This window comes from Magallana gigas, chromosome 6 (assembly GCF_963853765.1).
Source record: "Magallana gigas chromosome 6, xbMagGiga1.1, whole genome shotgun sequence".
Lineage (NCBI taxonomy): Eukaryota > Metazoa > Mollusca > Bivalvia > Ostreida > Ostreidae > Magallana > Magallana gigas.
Genome location: NC_088858.1, coordinates 38,324,864 through 38,340,186, shown reverse-complemented (window position 1 = coordinate 38,340,186; position 15,323 = coordinate 38,324,864). Strand labels below are relative to the sequence as shown.

Genomic DNA, 15,323 nt, shown 5'->3' with positions numbered 1-15,323 from the left:
TGGCTCTCGGGGTTTATTCAAAGAGTTGATGAAACATATAAACAGCGTTATACGTCATGGAGAGGATTGTTGCATTGTAAAACAGACCAGCTTAGTTACCGTTATTATTATCCTAGCGTTTTGATCAATTGCTGACAAAAACTCATCCAAATTAGGTAAGCAAAATAGATATCGAATGAATAAAAACATGTTCAGACTAGCATAATAAAACTAAAACGTTCTGGTTTTCCGGATCTTTTAAAAAATTTTTTTTATCAAAATAACCTACGTTATGTTGGAAGTCCTAAGTTTATTTATTGTCTTACTGACAAAAGCGCAGATTATTAAAAATAAAAGACTTTGTTAGAAATAAAACGGGGTTGAAATTGTTTACCACTACCATTTACTTTTTTCACTAAGCATTGCAAACAAGGAACACAATTAAGCAGGTCTTAAACCATATGCCATTCACATATTTGTGTTCTTAATTCCTGTAATCTTTATTAAGATAACAATTATTTACATTCTGCAATCAATTTACGCCATTCTTCATTTCTTTTGCACAGAAAATGGAGGTACCTGATGAAACAACACTGTCTACCTCATATGTTTTTAGAGGCATAGAATATATCATCACCATGATTATTCAAGGAGGAAATTCATTAACAGTTGAAGTAGAGGATCGCTTGACAGCAGATCAATGGAGAGCTCAGTTTGATTCAGCATGTAAGACACATGTTAGATAGAATGTTCTATCGTTAAAATGACAGATGTCCTACGGACCCAGTTTAACGATAGAATTTGTCCCATGTACTCGCTTCGTAGCAAATTAAAAAAATATTTCGAGCTGTATCATGCCTAAATTTTCATGTGATTAGTCTCTAATACCTGCATTGTTGCTCTTTTACAATCCCATTTTACCACATTCACTGTTTTTGCAACGAAATCACTGCGACTTTTAACATCGCGTTTGAAAATTTGCTGTTTACGGTCGCCATGTTAATGATAAAACCCGAGACATTCCGAGTGTGATTTCTGACAAAATGGCAGGCAAATTTAAACGTGTATATTAATAAAATGCCTTGGTTGGACCTATTAATTGGATAATTTTGTGGATTTAACTACCTATGCATGTTCAAAAAGGTTTGTAATGTGTAAAAATATATTTTTCCCATGCAGATTATTTTTAACAGACTTAAAATTGATGCGAAGCAGATCCGCTTTGCGGCTGCTACATTGCAAGTACGGTATATGGGACGAATTCTTACTGTGACCTGAGCGTAGCCTGGTCACGGTAAGATTATTCTTTCTAGACATATGTAAGCCCACTTAAAAAACAAATTAAACTGTCCAGTTTAAGATCCTAAATTTTTACAATTATGAAATAAACAGGTTTACTTTCAACCTTTATATTTCTTTTTATTTTGTTTTCTCTTTCCTTTTACTAAACTTGTGATTATTGAAATCACTTTCCTATGGTTAATTAAATAGAAACATATTTCTGTGGAAAAGATAATGAAATGAGCAAACATTTTTCCTTCTTTTTAACAGATATTGAAGACCTGACTCACAAGACAGGAAACTTCAAACAATTCCATATATTTACTAGTATGTTGGAATCTGCAATCACACAGGTTAGACTTCAGAGTGAATTCTACTAAAGACATTTGATAAAATATACATATACCAACAAATATCACCTTTCTTTTACATAAAATATAATAAAATATTCTTTTAAAAAAAATTTGGATAGATGACCAGGGAGCTATACAGTTCCTTAAGTGTAATAAAGTTGCAATTTATGGTACACAAAAAATTGCTCTAGATTTTGACTGATGAATTTTATGTCCAAACACATTTTGTACAAATATTCGATTCCAAAAAATTCTTAGACATATATTACTACAGATGTTGTCACTTTTCTTGCATCTGATATTCTTGAAAACACCATCACCAGCCTCGTATAGTGAAGTAGTGTAGTTTGGTTACATGTAAAAAAGAAAGTGGCTCTCGATCTGCATGTAAATTAAACCTACTTTATTTTGACATTTGGTCACTTTGGGTGATTCAGAGAAAATGTGAGGCACGTAAAGTGACAACATCAGTCGTAAATTTTCTGAAGAATTTTATAATATGGCACTAATTATTTTTTTAAATTCTGTGTGGAAATACATGTGTAGTATTAATAAGTCCAAATCTAGCACAAATTTTTTTCCCCATAAAGCTTTATAAAATGTATGGATCTGTAGCTCCCAAAAGGTCCAATCAAATATTTGTTCGACTGGAAGCAACAGACCTGCAGCTAATGAAATATATGCCATTAAGAAATCTTGCAGTGTAAAGAATAAAAAGAGATGGCATCATTACATGAAATACATATATTTATTTTAACAGAGTAGTGACAGTGTATCCTTGGATCTTCTGACCTTTGCTGATTTAGAATCCCTCCGTCAGAGAAAAGTTGGAACTGCTGCTGCAAAAACCAGTATCCCGGCCAATAGAACTGTGTCATTGAATTCCAAGAGATATCTTATTCTGACTTACACTGTGGAATTTGATAGGTGATAATAAAGTTTGAGAAAGTTTACTGTGGAATCATCATCGTTCATGGAGGACCAATGTTGGTGCGTTCGTGGATAACCCTTGCCCACAAATTTACATCCCCATGAATGTATACACATCCATTTGTTTAATATTTATCAAAATAATCCCTACTACACTACAAACAAAATTACGTCCCCACGAACTAGGAAAATTTTGGCCCCCATGAATTTAAATGATTCCACAGTAGTATTACAAGTAGTTTGGTCAAAGTCTTTAGACTTTAAAGAGTAAGTAATGTGGCAAATTACAAAGAGAAAATAAGAAAACAATCCTAAATATTATCATTCCAATTTCAGATGAGAGCAGAACTTTTTTTCATTACCCTAATTATGAAGACTATTGTTTTTAATTGTGATATACGTTACATATATTTGTTTTTAGGATCCACTATCCCTTACCTCTTCCATACATGGGAAAACCCGATCCCAGGGCATTACAAGAAACTATACGTCAACTGAGGGAGGAACTTAAAACTCTCAGACATCAGGTTTTTACCTCTACTGTTTTTGTTTTCTAAGGGAAAAGTTAATTTATCTTTTGGTTGTAATGACTATGCTCTGTGATTTTCTTGGAAATTGTTGCCTGCATATTCTTATAAATATGGGAATTTTTTCAAAACAAAGACAGCCAAAGATATTATTCATGTACGGCATCAAAACTGAAACAAAATTAAAAGTCAGATAGACAGTGTGTATGTTTTAAGAAAGTGTTATTAATTACTGTTAACTTTTTTTTTCAGCAGGGTGGCTCAGATTTTAGGATAAAAGAAGTTGAAAAACTACAAAAAGAGTAGGAAATCTTAATCATTATTTTAGTTACATGTTCATCATAAATTTCTATCATGCTATGTGTACCAATACATATTTGTATTGATCATAAATTTAATGTCTGTGTACATGAAGTTTACTTTCTAGAATTCTGATATTATTTAAGGAGCATACACTTAGTCAAATACTCCTTACAGAAACAAAGCCTTATTGAAAGAGAAAGAAGAAATCGAAGAGGAGTTTTTAAGGTTTAGAAGAGAGATGAAGAACACCTCCACAGGAAGTGCTGTAAAAGAAATCAGAATGTTGAAATCAGTGACAAAGAACCTGGAGGAGGAACTGATGAAGGAGAAGACGAGGCACCAAAGATCCACCAGCAAGAGGAGTCAGGAGTACAGAGATCTACTGGAGGAGGTAGGGAAAAGAGATAAAGAACAGGGCTAGATAGATACTTTGGTTTCATTTATATTCAAGGGAATCAATTTTCATGGATTTAATGAAGATAACAATTTCAAGGATGCATAAATTAGTGGCCTATGACAATATCAATTCAAAATGTTAGTAGAAAGAGCATTTTAATGAACATTTTATTCAGTGGAACAATTTAACAACAAAATTCAATAAAATTGGTTTTCAATGAATATTGATGAAACCTCAGGCACCTGCATGACAAAGTACTGCTGATGTGCTTTATAAATACTTTACATTTACTTTATGGGTAGCTCACATTTGCGTGACCAGAGGCCTGTTCAGGAGAGTGTGTGCTTGCAGGTGCTTGCTTAAATTTCATACCATTCCAATGCAAATGTTATCAAGAGCTTGTGAACACCTTTGTTCTACATGCCTCAGATTTATGCAGTGCTGTTGATTTACTTTAGAGATAGCTCAAATTTACTTGATAGATATCTTACATTTGCATTTTGATCATTTTTACTAACATTGGTTAAATAAATTATGAATGTGCAGAAACTCAATTGATATTGATTAAGTTGAAGAAATTAAGGTAATGATCCATACGTCACAAAACAACGTCTGACGTAATTCACGCGTTATTACGTCTTTTCCGTGCCCGATCTAATCGAGACCTAACGCTAAAAGGTGTACATGTGTTTCAAAACCAAAAAATCAAGCTGACCTAGAAATTAATTCAAAACAAATCTATTAAAAATCCTGCAATCAATTAGCCTATTACTCAGCGAAATGAGAAGTTGACTGGGTTGTGTCGATTGAGTACTCGTTTTGAAAATACATACCGCTTACTTTTGTCCTGCATAAACATCAATTGATTACAAGGTTGAACTTAATCCAATTCTTTGAACGTTAATCCCTGAAGATGCATAAACATCCTGACCGAGATCTATATTCCAGTGCATAAGGGAGATAAATACACAAGGGGAAATAATTTGACTTATTTCATCTATATTCTATATTCGCTTAGCAACGAGCATAAATATATTTTCCCACAAAAAATGTTTTTAGAATTAAAATCATACGCTTAAGAAAAGTTATTTCATTTTAAGAACAGTCTTTAAAACCAGTAAAAAAAAGTTGAATAGAGGTTTTGTCTTACAGGCATATATCAGGTAGTTAGCATTATCCAAGCGTGGGACTGCAATTTCTAAATACCGATCTCGATCCATAATACTTACCGATATCCAAAGATACAATCTTTTGCGGACTAGATAATACAGATTGATCAACAGTTTGTTTAAATCATGTTTTCTATTTAACAATAATCTAAACATTTTTTTTAGAATGATGAAATAATAAACCTATGCACAATTTAATTTTTACGGATCTTTTTTCAAAATATATATTTTAATGATTTTTACCCAAAATACGCCCATTGTGATCCTGAAAAGGCCGATCCCTTGGGTAATTTTATTTCCAATTGATTAAGGGCGTTAATGTGTAAATAATATCAAAATTTTAGAGAATTCTGTACGTAAATAAAATTATAAGAGCTTAAATTCTCTTTGAAAATTTATTTCATTTTATCTCATTTGTATGCAGATTTATTTTTTTTTGATAAATAAGCAAGTGTAACATAAAATTTTTTGTTTTGAAATAATAATTCTTTTATTAGGTCACCTGAGTCACTCAGGTGACCTATTGCAATTGGTCTTCGTCCGTCGTCGTGCGTTGTGCGTCGTGCGTCGTGCGTCGTGCGTTAACAATTTTACATTTTTAACTTCTTCTTTAAAACTACCAGGCCAATCGTTACCATTTTTGGTGTGAAGCATCTCTATGGTAAGAAGAATCTAAATTTTGAAATTTATGGCTCTACCACCCCTGGGGTGCCACGGGCGGGGCCAAATATGCAAAAAAAGCCAAATTTTCAAAAATCTTCTTCTCTACTTCCACACAAGTGAGGAAAAAACTGAATGCATGGTTATGATGTCCATGAGGCCCTCTACCAAAATTGTGAAATTTATGGCCCCTGGGTCAGGGGTTCTGGCTCTAGGGTGGGGCCAATATGGCCATATAGTAAAAATATATTAAATCTTAGAAAATCTTCTTCTCTACTCCCATATATATTTGTTAAAAACTAAATGCATGGTTATGATGTCCATGAAGCCCTCTACCTAAATTGTGAAATTCATGACCCCTGGGTCAGGGGTTCAGGCTCTAGGGTGGGGCCAATATGGCCAAATAGTAAAAATGTATTAAATCTTAAAAAATCTTCTTCTCTACTCTCATATATATTTGTTAAATACTAACTGCATGATAATGATGTCCATGAAGCCCTCTACCTAAATTGTGAAATTCATGACCCCTGGGTCAGGGGTTCAGGCTCTAGGGTGGGGCCAATATGGCCAAATAGTAAAAATGTATTAAATCTTAGAAAATCTTCTTCTCTACTCCCATATATATTTGTTAAAAACTAAATGCATGGTTATGATGTCCATGAAGCCCTCTACTTTAATTGTGAAATTCATGACCCCTCGGTCAGGGGTTCAGGCTCTAGGGTGGGGCCGATATGGCCAAATAGTAAAAATGTATTAAATCTTAGAAAATCTTCTTCTCTACTCCCATATATATTTGTTAAAAACTAAATGCATGATTATGATGTCCATGAGGCTCTCTACTAAAATTGTGAAATTCATGACCCCTTTGTTAGGTGTTCATGCTCTAGGGTGGGGCCAATATGGCCATATAGTAAAAATGATTTAAATCTTAAAAAATCTTCTTCTCTACTCCCACAAATGTGGGCAAAAAACTGAATACATGGTTATGATATCCACAATCTCCTTTACCTAAATTGTGAAATTCATGGCCCCTGGGTCAGGGGTTCAGGACATGAGGGGGGGGGGCAATATGGCAATTAAGTGTTAATGCATATAATGTTTAAAAATCTTCTTCTCTATTCTCACACATCTGTATAAAAAAACCGACTAATAATTATGTTTACCAGTCCTCTACTGAAATTTTAATTTTCATGTCCCCTGGGGTATGGGTTTTGACTCTAGGGCAGGGCCAAAATGGATGTATAGATGCTAATGCATATAACATTAAAAAATTATCTTCTTTACTCCCACACACCTGAAAGGAAAACTAAATTCATTATTTTGTAGACCAGATCTTTTAGTTTTTCACCAAAATTATAGGTTTCACAGTTCTTTTTGAATTAAATGTGGTTGTCATTACAAATTTATAATTTTTCTACTCCAGTATGAAACCTAATTAATTAGATGCATATATGAGACTCCATGACAAGTTTGTGTATTGAATATATGCTACTCAGGTGACCGTTAAGGCCAATTGGCCTCTTGTTTAACATATGATATAAGTCAAAAAATTATTTTGTGAAATTCTAATTTCACGCTTAGGCTTACATTCTTTATGTATGAAAAAGCGCCATTTTCCGCAATCGGTTCTATTTTTAGCAACGACCCTAGCTTTTATAATACCGATGGACCACCCAACATGATAAAATTTGATGAGAACATATCCTCAGATACATGTTTGAAAAATATGAAAAAATTCTGTACGCATTTTATTTATCTAGTGGGGTATGGACCATTACCTTAAGGTTTTGTTAATTGTTTGATTTAAGGTGGAAGAATTACGAGCTTCAGAGAGGAATTTAAGAGTTCGAGTAAAAAGTCTCACCAATGAGTTGGCAGTTTACAAAAGGTAAGCCTTTGAAACAAGTTTGTATTTGTCTAGAGCTATGGCCATATATGATAATGATGCACAGCATAGAAGGCAGATTACATGTATTTAATACAGAATAGATGTTGATATCAAAAGGGAGCTGAAATTATGATGATCATTAACCATACAGAGTGTCTAAGTTTTCTTACTGGAAATATTACCTTGCCAATTTAGAATTTAAATTAATTATGATTTGATTAGGTTAGAATTTATTTATAAGATGTTCAACATGTGGATGTTTTAAGGCAATATATTGGCGTTCCTTCACAGGGATAGAGTTAGAACCTCGAGACCTTCAACTCGAGACAGGTGCAACACATCTAGAGATCGATCAGGGTCGTTTACAAGGGAGAGATCTTTATCTCGAGACAGATCATGGTCCAGTGACCGCTTGTCAGCGAGAGAGAGGTCTTTGTCTCGAGATCGCCCTTCCTCAAGAGAGCGACCCTCCTCAGCCAATAATAGCCGTTTCAGTAACAGATCATCGTCTTCCTATTCAAATCGTCACAACTACAAACCAAGGAGTCGGACACCATCACCTGCAGGTCAGCTATAAAGAGTAATTGTGGGAACAGTATCATGTTTACTGATTTTAAATGTAAAAAGATATTCAGTACCTAAAAATAGGAAAAAATAACCTAAAAAATTTTGTAGGAGCAAGAAATCCCAGGTTTGATCCCACAGCATACATCAAAGATAAAGAAAGAAAGAAAAAGGAGGCTTCAATGAAAAAGTAAGTCTGTATTTATGATAATTCCACAGTTGAAACTTAAGATAGAAAGTAAAAAGAACTTGTGTCAAAGTATGAGATGATTAAGCACTTAGGATGCATTGTTGACACTCTTTGAATCTGTTAATTTTAACCTATACATATACTGTCAAATGTTGATTGTATTTGCAAGAAACCAAGCAGTGTTTCCTTTATATTAAAAATACATGTATATACAATATATTGTTATCAATAGATACATGTGTATGTATTTGACTCATATGATTTCAATTTGAATTCATAGACAGAGAAACATGAAATCTAACATATCAGGTGTTTCCAATAGATCAAAACCTTCCCCTCAACACATCTCAAGGTGTAAGTATTAAGTTATTTCCTAATCTTATAAATATGAACTTGTTTGATCTTTGATGGAACGCAGGTTTATTATACCCCCCGCAAACGAAGTTTGGGGGGGTATATAGGAATCACCTTGTCTGTCCGTCCGTCTGTCCGTTCGATTCGTGTCCGGTCCATATCTTTCTTATGGAGAAACATTAGATGTTTTTACTTCACACAAAGATTGCTTATGACCCAAGGGTGTGTCATGACCTTGAACCAAGGTCATTTGGGCAAGGTCAAGGTCACTGGCAGAAAAAGTGCAAAATTCGTGTCAGGTCCATATCTTTCTTATGGAGAAACATTGGAAGTTTTTACTTCACACAAAGATTGCTTATGACCTAAGGGTGTGTCATGACCTTAACCCAAGGTCATTTGGGCAAGGTCAAGGTCACTGGCAGAAAAAGTGCAAAATTCGTGTCTGGTCCATATCTTTTTGATGGAGAAACATTGGAAGTTCTTACTTCACACAAAGATTGCTTATGACCTAAGGGTGTGTCATGACCTTGACCCAAGGTCCTTTGGACAAGGTCAAGGTCAATGGCAGAAAAAAGTGCAAAATTCTTGTCCGGTCCATATCTTTCTTATGGTGAAATATTGGAAGTTCTCAGTTCACACAAAGATTGCTAATGAGCTAAGGGCTTGTCATGACCTTGACCCAAGGTCATTTGGGCAAGGCCAAGGTCACTTGCAGAAAAGTGTAAAACTCGTGTGCAGTCCATATCTTTCTAATGGACAAATATTGGAAGTTCTTAATTCACATCTAGAATGCTTATAACCTGAGAGTGTGTCATGACCTTTATCAGAGGTCAATTGAGGAAGTTCAAGGTCATTGTTAAAAAAAATCGGGCTCAGTATACCAATAATTCAAAATGTTTATATTAAGTGGCTGCTTGACATGTGGAATTTCGTTTGATTCGAGTCATGTTTGTTAACATAAGGATGCAAATGTTATCATGCATTAACAGTTAACTTGAACTAAAATGGAATTTAAAGAATAGAAATTGGTTTGTGTACTCATATAAGCATTAACAGTTTTAAAAAATAGAGCAGTTGTTATTTATAGAAAATAGACGATGAAATAGATTCATCCAATATTTTCTATAATAGAAAAAATACATGAGTTATGATTTTTTCTTAGCGGGGGGTATCAATTGTGAGCTTGCTCACAGTACCTCTAGTTCACTCAGTTATCAATGAATCTACTAATTACAAATTATCTATATCTTTAACTGTGTGTGATGCAAGTTCATAAAATGAGTATTTTTGTCAAGTAATGAAATTAGAATGCATGAAACCGCAAAATAACAAAATTTTAATAATGCATGTTGTTGCGCTGTAGAGAAAAAGTCCTTTATTTATGTATAAAATAATAATAAATCAAATATGCTTTTACAAACAGAAATTGAATTTTGGTCTTTATTCTCATGTAAAATGAAACTTTTGATGAATTTTCAGCTTTACGAAACAGGTCAAGAACATCATCATGTAAGTAAAGCAGAACATATTACAGCGAATTACAGAATACCGGTAGAGTTTTCAATAGCTTGTTGGATTGCTCAATAGGGTATTCAATTTGGTCAGCAAGGTATCACATTAGGTTTAAATCTAGGTCATGTGATTACTCAGGTATGACAGCGATAAAGTGAGTTAATCTAGGAAACATTTGCACATTTGGGCCTTTTTTGTTTCTCCCTGTTGTCCTACATTACTGCTATAAAAGTCTGAACTAATGAAGCAGTCACAGCACAAAAATACTCACATTAGGTGCTGTATGTTGCACCAGGAATTGGGGAACCAATATGTCTAATGATTTTTTGCAGGAAAAAAATATCTCCATAATTCTTAAAGTTATGCTTTTCTCTTTTGTTTGTTTCTTCAGAAATGTCTTTTGAATTACATTGTTTGAAAAACAAAATTCAAATTACCCCAAGCAGAATTGATGCTCTATAGAATCCAGTGCTGTCCAGGTGAACATTCTATTTTAAAGATCTATGAATAGATTAGCTAACAATAGGAGAGAGTGTTCTAGAGGTTTTCTTTGTGCCAAATGAATTGGTTGAGTGCAAAATAACAATCTACACTTGGGTAACCACAGGACCTAGATTTAAACCTGATGTGATACCTTGCTGACCAAATTGAATACCCTATTGAGCAATCCAACAAGCTATTGAAAACTCTACCGGTATTCTGTAATTCGCTGTAATATTCTTTCTAAAGTTATTGTTCCTATTTATCTCAAAAAAGACATTTGAAGTATGATTCATCCTTACTTTTGATATAAATCTAACTTTAATTTTTGAGTACAAAGTTAAGCTGTTTATATAACGGGCACAGTAAAAAAAAACCCCAGAACTTTATTTATTTTACAACGATTGATAAACAAGTTCTACAACTTATATTAATATCTCTCGTTGGCATGGATGTTAGCGCAAGGGGGTTATATGTGTGGGAAGAAGCCGGAGTACCCGGAGAGAACCCACGTATCCAAGCGGGCGACCGCCATACACCCTATCACATACAACCACTGTCGATCACGGGGATCGAACTCGGGTTGCAGCGATGAAAAGAGAGTGCATTGTCCACTACGCAACTTGGACACCTGTTAACATAGATACAGCGAACATGCTTATATTGAACCCTTAATCATATATGTATACTGTGGAATCATTTAGATTCATGAGAGATGAATTTCATAATTAAAAAGAGTTGAAGTATACCCACTAAATCCTTGAGCCCCTCAAAAAGTCTAATGATTCCACAGTACTACCAGATAAATAGAACAGAATTACATTTGTATGAATCTAAATTGTTTGTCTTTAGCACATCGCTATAGGCATGGTTTACTCTACATTTTAATCTGTCAGAGTTAAGCAGTATAAGTAATGAGTACAATTGCATTTGTGTTGACTGTAGTTGGGAGTGCTGGTGAACTCAGTGACGGTGGATTCTCCGACTCCTCCTACTCCAGACTCCGTGTCCTGAACAGGAACCCTCCGCGGAACCACCAACGGAACGGCTCCGTTGACTCCTCCAAAGGCTCATACCTCTCTAGTCCAGACATTGTAAGGACCATATAGAGCTAAATGCGCAGTGCTTCTTTTCAGCATATACTTCAGAGATTGTAGTGCATTAATGCGAAAGTTTTTTGTTCAGTCTTTATGTTTATGGTCCCATCCAATGAAAATGACTTTAATTTCTTTTAATTTATATTATCTTGTAAGATTTAATTTTGAAAATTGAAAAACAAGTTCTAATGCACAACAGATAACAATAACAAGTGACATATACCGGTATGTACATATGTACATGTTTATATGTAGTTATTCACACAGTTTATGAAAACTCAGTTGAATGCAGTTTTCAATAACACTTTTAAATTATTTCTTATAAAAAAAACTCTTGTGATTATCAATCTCACAAATACATGTTTGATATTTTATTATGATTACTCATTAAAGATATGAAATATAAGTATATTTAGCTGAAAAACAGACAGTTTATTTTTTATGTATTAGTATAAATTGATATTGACATTACATGTACATGTATTTGCAGCCTCAGAAGACTCGAAGTAGAACTGGTTCAGGAAGACAATCCAAAGTATATCCTTTATATCATATAATGAGGAAACAAAACCCAGTCCTTGAGAATGTTAGGATTTTAAACAATATGTACCTCCCAAAAAAACTCTTAATCAGGAGTCCGCCTGCATGTTGAAATATTTTTGTCATGTGTGTCATGATGAATAAACAAGATAATTCACAAGTACCCTGTGTTCAAGTTTTACACCCACTGATTGGAATATAAGCTTGTTAAACTTAAATGTAACATTCAGTTTCTTAATCTCCATGTTTTCAATTGTTCGTAATGAATATTACATGTGTATTAATTCAATATGGTAATTTTCAATCTAGGGGAATTAAATTGGATTTTCATGTAATGCATTCTTTATGTTATGGACAGTTATTGTACACTTGTTTTGTTAAAATGGAGAATTCCAAAGAGTATATTTCTTGACATATAAATACTCCGGTGTCCAGTACTCCAGATAACGAGATCCGAACACGACGGAAAAGACCTTCACATAAAGAGAGCATTCCGTTAAGTGGTAAGAGTGATACATGTGTACTAACTTTGTAACAGAAGCTATCTGATTTTACATGTACATTTGATTTTATTTAAAACATTAATATCTCTAATATCATGGATTTGTGGAAGTGATTTTGAAGTCCCAAATACTGTCTCTTTTTGTATTTTATCTTTTACTTATATTGTAGATTCCTTATTATATGCAAGTACTTAATTCCATGATTCAAACGTTTTGCATCAAATCGTGAGAATATAAAATAGCAAAGACCAAATTTTTGTCATAGTTTTATTTAGTTTAAACTTGTCAGAAAAATAAAGCGAGATTTTAAAATTCGCAAGATGAGCTTTTTGCGATTTTACATGGATATTAATTCCACAGTATATCTCCAATCCTCAGATATCTCAGACTTTTTTCAGTCCCATCCAGTTCAACAAAAATAATTTGACTGATTATATAATAAATTGCACTTTTAAGAGAAATTTATAGTTTTAGGAATATGGTTTGTGGTAAATTATTGTCCATCATTTTTTTAAGACTACCTGCCCTCAATTTACATCTTGTATGCACAAGCATTCCATGTATTTATTTTTGGTACTGGCAGATACTCAAAACAATGACTGTTAATCCTCAAAAACCAATTTAATTTATCTAAAGTGATAACCCCAAACATGGCATTTTCTTATTTCATTAAAAAGAAGCATTATTTATTTTCAATGTCTAATAGGAATTGAACATGGTACCTGTAGGAATGAGATTCAACTTTAGAAGAGTTTTGTCCCTTTCAATAACTGATCCGAGAGGCATAGAATTTTTTTAAGGGAGAGGGGGTGGGGGGTTGAGGTCTAGAGCAGGGCAAAAAAATAGTGGTATTTTGGATTTGTAGAACGAAACCCCACAATGAACATTATTTCACTATATATGTATTGATCAGTGATAAGTTATTTTTATTACATGTAACAAGTTAAACTAGAGATACTTGAGTTTTAATAAATAATCTTCACCAGCAAAAGTACTGTGTGTACCTGGTAATATGGATACTTTAATTTAACTGTACATTGTACTACAATGGGACCTGTAGATGCTCTACTGGTTGTTGTGACTGGTATTTTGTACAGTGAATACCCACTTGATCTTTAAAGCAAATATGGGCATTCATAAAGTATAATGAAACTTGCTGAGTTATTATAAACTTCCAGTTGAAGTGACATTCCTTAAAGTGTGAAACTTTAGGGTTCTAGACATTTTTGTACTGTTCTAGAAAGTGAACAATCCATACAGGTAACTTTAAATACATAAACCTTTTTATGTATTTAAAGTATTTTAGTTTTTCTTAGGTTTGTGTTATCAATTCTGTTTATATCATGATTCATATAAGTTAAGATGTCCTCGTCTTGTGAGACACAATCTCTTGACAACATTCTGTTTTGTTTTTTAAACAACCCTAAAAAATATTTACATACCGGTACTAGCACTTCCACCTTCGATTGTTAAGTACATGTGTACCAGTAACTATTTCATTTTGCCGTTCACCACTTGTTTACAAGCATTTCCATATTAATTACTAAGTACCCGGTAATATTTTTGGTTCTTCACCTTTTAATTGAATTTATAGCATATTGACATCTTTTCTTCTTTTTTTTTGTCCAGGAGATGACAGTGATTCGTTTGACCGCTCAGCAGAGATTTCTGAAATTGATGCCAGACTGGCGAGACTCCAACAGATGATGAAGAACAGTATAGACTGAGATCAGTCGTGTGATAGTCCATATAGGCTAGCATAGACTGGGTACCAAGTTAATAGGAACCAGATTACTGTAATGTACTGTACAGGGAGCCAGTTGTTGCAACACTGCAAAGTCTCATTCCTGAACATAATCTTCAAAATACTGTGTGTTGTTTCTTCTCGATACATGTTCCACATATAAGGAGAGAGATTTTTTTATATGCAGTTTTACACTGGATGGAAAATTGGATGAGAACTTGGATATATATTACCGTAATACTATCAGGGTTGACTATGGTACTTTTGAAATATCTCTTAAAGATTCAAACACATTGCATTTTTCTAGAGCAGATTTCTAGGGAAGAATTATGGTAAGAGTAGATTTTTTATTTAGGATGATGGGACATTGTATGAGATTTGAATGGAGAGGTGCGAGTTGTTAAGTTTGTACTTTTAGTCTGTGTGTGTATTTATTTAGCTGTGTATTTGTTTCCAGTAAGGTGAGAGAAGATGGATCTATTATTTATACATTTATTGGGCACATATTAAAACTGATAAATCATTCATTGTGTTATTTGATATTGCAAACATTCAGGAGTATACAAAAATTGATTAGCTTGTATTTTTCAAACAGCAACTGCTGTGCATTGTACATTTATAATGTCCTAGCTAGCTAATTCACACCCATTTAACATGTTAAACCTTGGTATGACTTCAGATTGCAAAATGGCGAGTGAAAGACTCTCATTGAAATGAATTAAATGGTTAATATAATAAACTATTTATTAATGGCATGCATCCAAGAATGATAAATCAAAATTATTGTAGTACATACAAGAACAGTCAAAACACTTGCTTAATGGATTTGAAAGGTTTATTTTTGTTAAAAAC

General features: G+C 33.6%; 1 protein-coding gene across 3 annotated transcripts; it reads left to right on the top strand.

The window, feature by feature from the left end:
- The first annotated feature begins 2 nt into the window (after positions 1-2).
- On the top strand, positions 3-14,995 carry LOC105344374 (centrosomal protein CCDC61). Of its 3 annotated transcripts, none has more exons than XM_034468107.2 (16): positions 3-155; positions 546-705; positions 1,531-1,613; positions 2,374-2,540; positions 2,965-3,070; positions 3,326-3,372; positions 3,548-3,764; positions 7,408-7,487; positions 7,779-8,053; positions 8,163-8,241; positions 8,522-8,595; positions 10,075-10,104; positions 11,533-11,681; positions 12,175-12,221; positions 12,648-12,727; positions 14,357-14,995. In XM_034468107.2, exons 2-16 carry the CDS (start codon positions 549-551, stop codon positions 14,452-14,454), a joined length of 1,689 nt encoding a protein of 562 aa, XP_034323998.2. In that variant the 5' UTR covers positions 3-155; positions 546-548; the 3' UTR covers positions 14,455-14,995. The 3 variants fall into 3 exon arrangements, with proteins under 3 accessions (XP_034323998.2, XP_034323999.1, XP_034323997.2); XM_034468108.2 differs by having other exon boundaries at positions 3,323-3,372; positions 8,564-8,595; XM_034468106.2 differs by having other exon boundaries at positions 3,323-3,372.
- The last annotated feature ends 328 nt before the right edge of the window (positions 14,996-15,323 follow it).

Bases quoted from the DNA above. Each gene is read 5' to 3' on its own strand.
- LOC105344374 (XM_034468106.2), top strand. From the start codon at position 549: ATGGAGGTACCTGATGAAACAACACTGTCTACCTCATATGTTTTTAGA. The intron at 1,614-2,373 runs GTTAGACTTCAG...TTATTTTAACAG, and splicing joins TGGAATCTGCAATCACACAG to AGTAGTGACAGTGTATCCTT. The intron at 11,682-12,174 runs GTAAGGACCATA...ATGTATTTGCAG, and splicing joins ACCTCTCTAGTCCAGACATT to CCTCAGAAGACTCGAAGTAG.